The sequence below is a fragment of the Bos grunniens genome, chromosome 16 (assembly GCF_055505025.1).
Source record: "Bos grunniens cultivar Pamir isolate PY7600 chromosome 16, Bosgru_T2T1.0, whole genome shotgun sequence".
NCBI classification, from domain to species: Eukaryota; Metazoa; Chordata; class Mammalia; order Artiodactyla; family Bovidae; genus Bos; species Bos grunniens.
The window spans coordinates 29,113,293-29,125,851 of record NC_141180.1 but is presented as its reverse complement, the minus strand read 5'-3'; the positions used below and the strand labels follow the sequence as shown (position 1 = coordinate 29,125,851).

The 12,559-nt window shown below is 43.0% G+C and overlaps 1 protein-coding gene across 5 annotated transcripts in view; it reads right to left on the bottom strand.

The window, feature by feature from the left end:
• Window positions 1-12,559, bottom strand: part of DNAJC16 (DnaJ heat shock protein family (Hsp40) member C16) — a 39,727-nt gene that overhangs the window by 3,407 nt on the left and 23,761 nt on the right. For 3 of the 5 annotated variants that reach the window (XM_086343838.1, XM_086343837.1, XM_086343839.1), the window contains 7 exons: window positions 6,562-6,692; window positions 4,436-4,619; window positions 2,880-3,062; window positions 2,668-2,744; window positions 1,584-1,664; window positions 1,394-1,492; window positions 468-638 (listed from right to left, as the gene is read on the bottom strand). In XM_086343838.1, coding sequence (XP_086199964.1) covers window positions 468-638; window positions 1,394-1,492; window positions 1,584-1,664; window positions 2,668-2,744; window positions 2,880-3,062; window positions 4,436-4,619; window positions 6,562-6,692 — 926 coding nt within the window. Of the gene's footprint in view, window positions 1-467; window positions 639-1,393; window positions 1,493-1,583; window positions 1,665-2,667; window positions 2,745-2,879; window positions 3,063-4,435; window positions 4,620-5,658; window positions 5,790-6,561; window positions 6,693-12,559 lie in introns of all 5 variants that reach the window. The other 2 variants (XR_015143265.1, XR_015143264.1) reach the window with 1 other exon arrangement.

Sequence of the window (12,559 nt, the reverse complement as noted above, 5' to 3'; positions counted from 1 at the left end):
GCATATTTAATCACAGGGAACTTAAGATTCTCATTCAGATTTCAAACAATAGGAAAAGGCTTTGTGTTGGGTAGGGTCTGAAGAAATGAAGGAGTTCTGTGGGGCCTGGAGGGTTTCTACAAGGTGGCAGCAGCCCCTCACCCATTTCCAGTTCCCTGCTGGGTGTCACTCTCAGGGTCGGGCTTCAGGAAAACACAGGAACCAGAGAACAGTTTCCTGAAAGGGCTCACGGGAGACTAAGTTCAAGCTCTTCTGTTCAGAACTGACAGTCAAGGGGAAGAAAGGTCCCTGCATGATGGCTTGGATGGATCCTGGGGCTGGACAGGTAATAACCAACACCATGCTGCCTGGATAGAGCCTCTCCAGCCACCCCCTCCCCGCCCCCGGCTCACCCAAGTGTGCCCGCTCGCCCCTCCTCCTTCCACACATTCCGTCCTGCCCCCTCTCCGGAGCACAGAGGAACTCACGCAGTGAATGAGTAGACCTCCAGAGCGAATTTCTGCAGCAGGCTGGTCTTGGTGGAATTGGACAGGATGAGAACCACGTTCATGTGGCCTGGCCTCAGGCGTACCAAGTTACTGGTGTATGTTATATCTGTGAGTTCTGTTACCTCCACAAAGCCTTTTTTAGGAATCTTGCTGTGGAGAAATATTGAGGAATTAAGATCTTAGAGGACAGGGGGATGCCATTATTTTTAAAAGGAATAAGTGGAAGAAATTGCTATGTTCTAGCCAGACTAGGTACATTATTAACTATCCTTGAGCCTATATACCGGGGCAGGGCCGGACTGACCCCGATCTGGCTGTCCCAGCCTACAAATAGCCTTGCAGGTATTACCACACACCTGTGGCTTTAGTACAGGATGAAGGCTGTCAACACAGTGATCTCTCTCTGCTCCTGGCTCATCTAGCATCTGCCTGACATGCTTCTCTGCTTCCTGCCTTCATTATTAAACCTGAGATTGAGAAACTGAGGGTACCCAGGAGAAGATAACTAGACGTGTGTCTAGATGCCTCCACGGTCTTAGTCAACGCTCATCAGTGGTGTGTGTGCTCAGTCGTGTCTGACTCTTTGTGACGCTAAGGACTGTAGCCCACCAGGCTCCTCTGTCCATGAGATTTCCCAGGCAAGCATACTGGAGTGGGCTGCCATTTCCTCCTCCAGAGGATCTTCCTGACCCAGGGATTAAGTCCGAGTCTCCTGCACTGGCAGGTGGATTCCTAGCCACCTAGGAAGCCGTCATTAGCAGTGATTCTTCCCTAAATCCACATCTCACACAAGGAGCGGAGCCAAAGTTCTTAGCTGTGCTAGACACTCAGATTCTGCTTTAACAGCCTCTGCGGTCTGTGGGGCTGCTGCTGAAGAGGAGGGGCTGGCATCTGGTGAGAACAACCTGCTGGGCTCCTTGGTGAAGCTTGGCTCCGTCTTCCCTGTCTTCTCACGGGATTCCTCTTTATCTGGAGGGCTGGACTCTCGCTCCTCATTTGAGTCACTGAAGAAAAAGAGATTTTACAGAAAAACAGCTGAGGACATGTAGGCCTCACCCTTCAGACGCAGCACTGAGGAGCCCGGGGGGGTCTTACCTGAAAGCTTGAACGATGACAGTGCCAAAGAGGATGAAGAGGGCAGAGAAAACCAGGGACAGAAGGGGCATCATTTCCCGCCTGAAATGAAGTTCACAAGCTCTGGTCAGTGCTATGCGGGCTGCTGTGACGTGCCAGTTAATGGTTTCAGGTTTCTTCTCTCTGGCTCAAAAAACCGCTACATAACCCCAAACCAAAAAGCTTTCACATCAATAAACATTTTCTAATTTCATACAAATAGAGGATTTTTTTGCGGTAGTGGTAAAAGTAGAGATTATTTTCCTCAGTGTTCTAATTCACAGATCACCTATTTAAAAAGTTTGACTTTGTGCCTCAGACTGTGCTGAATGGATTCTGCAGAAGGAAACAAGAGGGGTAACAAAGGATTTAAGCTGTGAACATGGAGGAACATTCTGACATCAAGGGTAATATGAGTTGACTAGAAAGTCTATGGAATTACTTCTTTTATTTTGATCTTTTTTTTTTTTTGGTCAGACTAATTCAGATGTGGCCCAGAGGGGTACAGTAGGGAGAAGAAAGTTGACTTCTCTAAGAGCTCCTCTAGGTGTTCTGAAATTTTATTCACCTGCAGACACCCATCAAAGGCCTGCTGTTTTTCAGGAGCTGGGCTAGTGGCCAGGAAGCACAGACGTGGGTGGAACGTGGTCTACCCTCAGGAGCTCGTGGTCTCATTGGGGAGGGGGTGGTGGGAGTGCCCTTGCCCTCTCTGATTAATTCACTGGTTTGTTTGTGTCTCGATTCACTGGACTACATGTGCGTCAGCCCTGTGCTGGGCACCAAGGTGCTCTGGTGAGGAGCGCAGTCCCAGGCTCTGCTATCTGGAAGGAAGCTGGGGTGATCCTTTCTTTCCCAACCTATGGGAAAGGGTCAAAACGGCAAATATTACAAAAGGGAAGTTATTGAAAGACAGAGAAAGGGGAATATTCTTTGAAAATATGGAAACACTCTTCCACCTGCCCAGATGGAGTCTATACTGAAATCAAAGAGTGGACCTTTTTTCAAATGAAAAACAGCAGTCCTGGTAAGTAACAGCAAGAGAAATTCAATCTGGCAATATTCCTACCAGTTGTTGTGAAATATGCTGTCCCAGCAGTCTGAGATGTAGTCAGAAGCAGAGTAGAGCCACCGAAGAAGAAAAATCTGTGGACAGAGAAAAGGGGTCAGGACTGGACCCTGAGCCCCGGAGGGAGAAGCCCCCCATCCCTGACAGGGCACTGCAGCTCTGAGAGCTTGGGAGCCCTGCCTAGCGCCCACTCGCCTGGGCCGCGTGCTTACAGGGGCAAGTTCATCGGTCAAGTCGGGGAGCACAGCTTCCGACGACAGAAGAGCTGGGTCTTTCCGCAGTTGGTCCAGATAACCCAAAAGGATGAATTTGTCACTCTCACTCCCAGTCCAGGGATCCTCCAGGGTTTTATACACCACCCGCCCTGCCGTGTTGCGCCTTTCTAAGATAGACACCTGGGAGAAAAAGAGGTGAAAAACCATTAGAATTCTCAAGAGAATGGGAAATGACTGTTGGTTTTTTCCCCAGAGACGATGGAAAAAAGGGTCTAGTGAAGCTCAAGCACAGATATGAATGAGTATGCCATATCTGCAAGAGATTTCCACTTTTCTGACAAAAGAAATTAGTTTTATGGTGACTTTCAAAGTTAACTTTGTTAAAAGTTAAAGCTCTTTCTTCTCAATAGATTTTGTTCTGTAACTTCTAATTTTTTTAACATTTATTTATTTATTTGGCTCTGCTGGGTCTTAGCTGCAGCATGCGAACCCTTAGTTGTGGCTTGTGGGATCCAGTTCCCTGACCAAGGGTCAAACTTGGGCTCCCTGCACTGGGAGCACAGAGTCTTAGTCACTGGACCACCAGTGAAGTCCCTGACTTAATGTTATAATAAAGCAAACCTTTGTTTTTTTTCAGAGATTTTCCTATGAAAATCAGTTCAGTAGGTAAAGAATCTGCCTGCAATGCAGGAGACCTTGATTTGATTCCTGGTTCAGGAAGATCCGCTGGAGAAGGGATAAGCTACCCACTCTAGTATTGTTGGGCTTCCCTTGTAGCTCAGCTGGTAAAGAATCTGCCTGCAACGGGGAAGACCTGGGTTCAATCCCTGGTTTGGGAAGATCCCCTGGAGAAGGGAAAGGTTACCCATTCCAGAATCCCACGGACTGTATAGCCTATGGGGTCACAAAAAGTTGGACATGACTGAGCAAATTTCACTTCCCATGATTACCAAGATGATGAAAATGACAAAGAATTTCATGCTTCTGTGCAGAGTGATGACAAGGGAGGAAAGGAAGGGTAAGGTCAATTAGGATGAAATAAAAGAAGCAGAAGTACAGGAGGGAGACACTGAAAAGCATATTAATGGTTGCCTAAGGGAGACTCTACAAACTAGATACCATAAGACTTGACCTGCACAGGGGAAAGACAGCTGAAAGGGACTGGGGATGCTCTTTAATCCTTACCAGAGGAAAGATGCCTTTTGTGAAGGTCCAAGGTTGAAAAGTTAGGAGGTGAAATCAGCAGGGTAAGAGACTCGTTTAAGAGTGCTTTCAGGGACTTCCCTGGTGGTCTAGTGGCTAAGACTCTGCACTTCCAATGCAGTGGGCATAGGTTTGATCTCTGGTTGGGGAACTAAGATCCCACATGCCACAGGACAGGGCCAAAAAACAGGTCAAATGGTTTCCAAGCACTCAGAAAAAAAACAAAACAGGCTTCAGAGGTTTCTGGATTTCCTGGACTCTATATTCAAAACTCTTAAGGAAGGCGAACATGGAATTAAGTGCCACACGCTTGTGAAGAGCTTGGGACCAGGAGAGAACCCACGACTCACCGCTGATTTCCCTTGAAACGTGTCACTGTCTGGCAGTAAGGTGCTGGCAAATTCCTGCTGCCGATTGCTGTAGACGTGCACGAACCTCACGGTGTCCTGTGTGTTTGCCAGGGCAAAGGATAGGAACGCCTCAAAGGGTTTGCTCAACTTAGTAGCCTCAGCGGTCAGTAAAACCACACAGTACCTGCATGTCAACAAAAGAAAAGACTATGTAACTAATCCCCGAGGCCATGGCTAGAACCTGAATGGCAAGTGAAGGTGAAGGAGAGGAGAAGTCATTCACAGAGAAAACCAGCACATTTTAGAAACCAAAGCTGCATGAGGGTCGCCAATGAGATAAGATGTTCAAGGCATTAAGGACCTGCTTCTTTCTAAACTAAAGTTTAGTTAGTAAACTAAAGTCTAAACATGGACTGCGATTCCATGGATGCTCTCCCCACATCAAACTTCACAACATTTGCAAATGCCCTTGAAGGCAACAGTCACTGAACTGCTGATGCAGAAGGGCCTTGCAGAAGGCACCTGTTCTAGTTCTTCCACTTCAGGCAGGGCTGGTTAACCCTATCTCAGGCCAGGGCCACTGGGCCTCATTCTGAAGGGCTTCCTATGCTGTGGTTCCAATGGCAAATTCATCTAATCATTCAAATCAGGCATTCTTTCTCCAAGATACTACTTAGCACTTACTAGATGATGCCAGATAAGACAATGTTCTTGCCCTTATGCTCAGTCACTTAGTTGTGTCTGACTCTTTGCAATTCCATGGACTGTAGCCCACCAGGCTCCTCTGTCCACGGGATTCCCCAGGCAAGATTACTGGAGTGGGTTACCATTTCTTCCTCCAGGGTATTTTTACGATTGAGGGATCAAACCGTGTCTCCTGCTTTGGCAGGCGAATTCTTCACTACTGAGCCACCTGGGAAGCCCTGTTCTTGCCCTTGTGGGACTTATAATCCAGTGGGGAGGGCAGACAAAAAAACAGATAGATAGGCAGGAAGACCATGACAAGTAGTGGTAAGTGTTAGGGTAAAAAAAAGTGAAGGGGAAAGCGTGCAGGGTGGGCTGGGAGTCATGCTCCATCAGACAGGCTGCTCAGGGAAATGTCATCTGGGAAGGTGATGCTCGAGCAGAGACCTGAATGAGGTGCCACAAGAGGAAGTGAGGTCAGAGCGCTCCAGGCCAAGAGCATTGCAAGTGCAAAGACCCAGAGACGGAGGGGGACTCACTCCAATTCACAGTGTGAGGAGGACGATCACTGGCTGCCGTGGAGAACTGACCGAGGGTGTGAGAGTGGAGTGGAGGCAGAGGAGGGTAGGAGGCAACACGGTGGCCTCGGCGAGAGGTGACACTGGCCTGGCTAGGGTGGGGGTGGAAACAAAGGGGAGGAGTGTGTGGACTGGGATATTTTTTGAAGGCTGTATAAATAATAATCCTCAAAGTCCAGGATCATCTTCCTTATATTTAATTAAATCTTAGTCTATACAGGAATCTGAAAAGTCTGGAAACATAGGGGATGGTTCCTATTTTAAAAAGTATTTTAGTTGTATTTTCAAATAATGTGATCAAAATGGTTTCCTTTCATATCCAGATACCTTTCACAGATGAAATAGCCCTAAATTTAAAGGCACTGGCTCCTTAATCTGAAAGAGCTATAAGAAGTGTTTTCCCTGTCTTTCCAGACTTTTCAGATGCTGTGTATGCATGAGGATGCCTCAGCCATGCCATGCCCAGCTAATTATTTTACCATTTCCTCAGCACCCTCACTGCCCTACTGTTCAGTCATTTACCTGGCTCCTCTCCCAGATCTGCAGGGGTCTGCCCTGTGTGGGGCACTCTGGTAGCAACAGCAGCATTCTCCCTCTTCACCGAGCTTCACAGGCTCTCCCTGACACCTGGCAGAACCTACTCACTCTTCAGGGCTCAGCTCTCAGGGGGATCTTCTCTGGCACAGCCAATCATTTGGTCCTAAAGTGCCCTGGACTGACATACCCCTCTATTATCATAGCTGTTCATCTATGTTCATCTGTTTGCAACATGAAGCATAGATTCTGACTGTCCCAGGGTCAATGTTTAACTGCCTTTCAGTAACATGTGACATGATGAGCAGGGGCAAGGCCTTCAGTCCTTACTTCCTTTGTCGGTGAGATCGTTTCACAGGGCAGAGTTCATGGAACAACTTCTGGCTGGTGAGCCTGGCTGCCAACAGATACTTGTTTTGGGTGATAAAGTCATCAATGACCTGCCTCTTCGTACCTCGGGCCTGGAGAAAAACCAAGAGACAGTTGATTCTTACTCAGTTTTCTCACTGAGAATGGGCTTGACTTACAGTTTAATAAAAATATGGCTGAGCCTGGCTAAAGAAATAAAACCAAGAAAGTTAGACCTGTTTCAACAAATAAACATGTGGTATTTTCCCAACAATGTGGGGCTGAAAGCAATGATGCAATTATTTCAGGTCAAAGGAAAAATCAAGTGCTCGGGGAACTTCTGTAGACTGTTTTATGCTGGCAGATTGAAAAAGTCAATAATTTTGAGTTTTTAGGCAAATTTACTTCCATTCGAGATTTATAGTAAACTGAGTAATTAAAAATAAACTTCAAAGTAGCAATGTTATTGAGTATAAAAGATGGACTACAAAACTGTATGATGACCACTTTGTTATTATTAATTTTCATATATTTCAAAGAACTGAAATTATGTATACCAGGTTCTCTGACCACAATTAATCAAGACATCAATGCAAGATATGAACCAGAAAATTGCTTTATGCTTAGAAATTAAGAAACTCTGAGCAACTTCTTGATCTGAGAAGAGAGCATATCAGACGTAAGAAAATATTTTTAATTTGGAGTGATCAGTGAAAATATTATTTATCAAAACTTTGGGATGCAGATAAATTAGTATTTGGAGTGTGTGTGTGCTCAGTTGCTCACTCCTGTCCAGTTCTTTGCAGCTCCATGGACTGTAGTAGCCCATCTGGCTCCTCTGTCCAGTGGAATTTTCCAGGCAAGAACAGTGGAGTGGGTTGCCATTTCCTAGTCCAGGGAACAACAGGGGACCCCCATTGTGTTCCAGTAGTTAAGAACCTGCCTCCCAATACAGGGGACGTAGGTTCAATCCCTGGTTGGGGCACCAAGATCGCACATGCTGTGGAGCAGCTAAGCCCTTGGGGCCCATCAACTGAGCCCACGTGCTGCAAACTACAGAGCCAATGTGCTCTGGAGTCTGGGAGCTGCAGTGAAAAATTCCACCTGCTGCAATGAAGACCAAAGAATAAAACAAACAAGTATTAAAAAATGAATGTAATAGAAAAGAAATTGATGAACTAGATATCCCTATCACGAAGTTACAGCAAAAACACAAAAGTAGAAAGAAGGAAATAATAAAGAGAAAAATAGAAATAAAGCAAAATAAAAATATAATAACAAACCAACATTCGTTCTTTGGAGCTAATAAAATTGACACACCTCTGGTAAAACCAATCATGAAAATAAAGAAAGAAAGCACAGGTAACCATTACCAAGGATGATGTGGAGGAATCACAACCTATGTTGCCGAAACTAAAACAAAAGTGTACACATATATATGTATATTAGATATTTAAATTTGAAAATTTAGGTGAAACAGAAAAATCTCTAGGAAATATAAAACAATACTTGAAAAAAAGAAAAAATAGTACTATAACCATTAAAGAAAATGAGTCAGTAGTCAAAAATATTTCCTTAAACACAAATTCAGGCTGAGATGGCTTTGTAGGTGGTTTTGACCAGACCTTAAAGGAAGACAATCTAATCTTCTGTAAAGTCTTTCTGAGATGGGAAGAAGGGAGGACATGTCCCATCTCATTTCACGATGCAAATATTCACACGTCCATCAACAGAAGCATGAATAAACCCATTCTCATGTTGCCATACATGATACAGGAAAGAGAAACAAATTACCTAGAGTCAAGAGAAACCACCAGTGCTACCAGTGTTACACTAAGCCTCTCGTCATTGCAAAGACTCAGTTTATGTTAAGAATGCATTTTTATATTCATAAAGAGCAAACTGGGGACTTTCCAGTGGTCCGGTGGTTAGGAATCCACCTGCCAATGCAGGGGACATGGGTTCAATTCCTGATTTGGGAAGATGCCACATGCTGTGGGTATTTGGCTCCCCACACCATAAGCACTGAAGCCCGTGTGCTCTAGAACCTGTGCTCTGCAACAAGAGAAGCCACCATAGTGAAGATGCAGTGCAGCAGCCAAAAATGCATAAATGAAAATAAATAAGATTATTGAAAATAAAAGAGCAAATTGGTAAAGCATCCATTGTTCTGGTAATTTTATTAATGTATTTGATTTATAATTTTCCCCAGGGAATAAGCAGATAACAATTCTCAAGGGTACATGTATTACTAGAAAGCAATTTAGGAAATCTTATAGATTAATCTTGGATTGAGATGACCTTCCTCTCTTCCACAACTGGTGTTTGCTTGCTTCCTGACTCGCTGTCTTGGCTCCTGCTTAGCTGCCATCAGGCACCCCCTCATTTTTATTTGCTGGTTGTTGTTCAGAGTTTCGTCCTTGGCTCCCTCCTCTCCTTACATAACATACGATGCCTGGGAGATCACCTTCTGCCTTTCCTCAGATCTAGATCCCTGCCTCCTTAGGAAATCTAAGGAGGCACACCTCCCCTTAGATTTCCTAAAGGCAGTTCTTTCTTTCTTTCCTTTGTAAAAATATTTATCTATTTATTTGGCTGCACTGGGTCTTAGTTGTGGCACATGGGATCTTCTATCTTTGTCGTGGCGTGTGGGATCTTTACTTTTGGCATGTGGGAACTAGTTCCCAGATCAGGGATTGAACCTAGGTGCCCTGCATTGGGAGTGCAAGGTCTTAGCCACTGGACTGCCAAGGAGCTCCTAGGCACTTTTAATTTTTTTTTTTCAGTTTTAATTCTTGTGTCCACAACTGAACTCATTGTCTTCTTTTTAAACCTGCTCTTCTTCCCTTACTATCCACTCTCCCTGTCTGGCTCCTTACCTTAGTCTCACAGTCTGAGGTAACCTTCCTCCTTCCCATGGCACCCAGAGTGCACCTGCATCTAAGGGAGACACCTACCACAGTGGATGAAAACTGCCTTTAGGTCTTTCTCCTCCCCAGACTCTGAGCCTGATAAAGACTCAGGACAAAGACTAACTCTGGATGTCAGAGCTGTTCTGTATTTAGTGCTCAGCAAGCAGGCAATGAATGTATTGAATGAACGAAATAAAGGATTTTTATAGAATATCTCTTTCTCTTCACTCTAGCCTCTTAGAAGAGAAACTATCAAAGGGCTCTTGTTGATTTTTTAAAAGTAACATTAAAAAATATGTGTTCATTATAGCGATTTTTAGAAACCCAAACACTGAAATAATATTCACTATACAAAGTTGAGAGCAGTGTATTATAAACAGCATATACAATTTTGCATCCTGCTTGTTAACATTATGTTATGAAAATTATCCCATCATTAATTATTTGCAAATTGCCATTTTATTTTTTATTTAATTTTTAATTTTAAAATTTTTTATTTATTCATTTATTTCGGCTGCATCAGATCTTGGTTGCCTCACACAGGATTTTTTCTTGGGGTGCACGGACTCTAGTTGTGTCTCATGGGCTCCAGAGTACATAGGTTTAGTTGCTCTGTGATATGTGGGATCTTAAGTTCCCTGACCAGAGATCGAACCTGTAACCTTTGCATTGCAAGACGAATTCTTAACCACTGGACTACCAAAGAAGTCCAAGCAAACTGCCATTTTAAATGGCTATATAACAGTCCCTATTTGGGATGTGGGGCTTCCCAGGTGGCTTAGTGGTAAAGAATCTGCTTGCCAATGCAGGAGCAGCAGGAGACTGGGGTTCAATACTTGGGTCGAGAAGATCCCTGGAGAAGGAAATGGCAACCCACTACAGTATTTATGCCTGGAAAATTCTACAGGCAGAGAAGGCTGGCAGACTACAGCCCATGGGGTTGCAGAGTTGGACACAACCGAATGACTGAGCATGCACATCTGGGAGGTATGGTATCAATAATTACCCTACCGTTGGATGTTTATATTTCCCCCTCATTTTTGGTATTGTGAATGATATTTAACATCTCTGTATGTAATTCTTTGCCTGAGTTCCTATTCCTTTAGGATAGAGTCCTAAAAGGTAATCTTGTCTCCCTCAATTCTTTACTCAAGTGTCACCATTTTAATGAGGACCTTCTTGGCTGGTCCACCTTAAAAATGTGAGCCCTTTCCCCTAATGCCCTGCATTCCTCTCCCCTGTTTTATTTTTTTCTTTAGCACACATCACTATATAATATACCCTGACAGAGTGTGTCATAATGATCATTGTCCCCACTAGAACCCAGGACAGGGAATTCTGCTGATTTTGTTCAAGGCTGTACCCTCAGTACACAGAGCAGTGTTTGGCACACAGCAGGTACTCAGGAGTGCTGTTTTGCTAGGCAGTTGATATTTTATCACCCAATCACTTTTCTGAAAACTTTTTTTTTTCCTGAGAATTTTGAAGCTTCTTCCAGCAAGGCAAGGCAGAGAAGTGCCAGTTTCTCTGTACCTTCAACTCTACTGCGTATTTTTACTTTAAAAATCGTTAACAATTTGATGAGAGAAGGAAATGTAAATTGCTTTTCTCTGATTATTAGTGAGATTTACTTTTTTAAAGTGTTTACTGAGATCTCCTTGGTGATCTAGTGGCTGAGATTCTGCGTTCTGAAGGCAGGGGCCCTGGGTTTGATTCCTGGTCAGGGAATCTAGATCCCACCCTAAAGTTGCAACTAAAGATCCTGCATGCTGCAATGAAGACCCAGCACAGCTGAATAAAAAAATAAATACTTAAAAAAAACCAAGGTGTTTATTAGTAACTTGAATCTTTTCTCAGGATTTTATTCATCTGCTTCACCCATTTTGGGGGGAAATTTAAACTAGGATAAGAGTAACGTAACATGAAATTAACCATTTTAGTGTGTAACTCAGTGGCATTTTAGTATATCACAGTGTTGTGTAACCCTCACCTCGATTATCTAGTTACAAACATTTTCATCATCCCAAAAGAAAACTCTGTACTCATTAAGTGGTTATTCTCAAGAAGTTTGGGGTTGATTTCTTTGATTAGAAGCAGCTCATTGGAAATGAGAGATAATAATTCCTTTTATATTGGTTGTAAATATTTCCCTTATTGTTTAGTCAAAAAATTTAAGTCTTTCTATAAATGTAAAGCTTATAATCAAGTTATTAAGATTTTCCCAATAAGATTTTTCCCAACACTTTTAGCCCTTTCCTATCTTAAGATCAGATGAATAGTCACTGTATGTTCTCTGAGTTAGTGTATACATTTTTTTTTCTCAGTGATTTTAATGTATATATTTTGGAGCAAGATCAAATAACTTTTACTCACCTACAAGATCTCAGTACAATGAAAGTCTTTTTAAAAGCTCTCCTCACAATTCAACACCTACCCACTTTTGAATATTTAATTATAAAACTAAAACCTTCCAAGGGATTAATGGGATGAAATGAAAGAGTATTTTTTTCTTATTCCTTTTAATTACTGTTCTATACTGAAGCCTTAAAATTATTTTTATAACTTGTTTTAGAATAAGATTGTTGATTTTTTCAAATAGGAGTTTTTTAGAGGTCAAAGATGACTATTATTTATTGTTCTGTTTTTGTGGTTACAGAGCACATAAAATTACCATTTTAACCATTTTCAAGCGTATGAGTCTGTGGCATTAACCATTCACACTGCTCTGCAACCATCATCCGCCATCCATCTCCAGAACTTTTTCGCCTTCCCAAAGTGAAATTGTGCCCCTTACACACTAACTCCCTATTTCTTCTTCCTCCAACTTCTGGCCACCGCCATTCTACTTTCTGTCAAAAGATTATCTTTGTAAGCAGAATAGTACCAAATCATATTTTTTAAACAACTCATTTTTAAACTCTATGACTTTAAGAATTTCCTTCATAGAAGGAAACAGTCATCCATTAGATTGAGAGCTGCTTGAGAAGTATCCTCAGTACTTAGCATACTGTCTGACATACAACAGACAGGTCTGAGATTTTTGAAAGCTTTATTTTATTTAGGCTGCA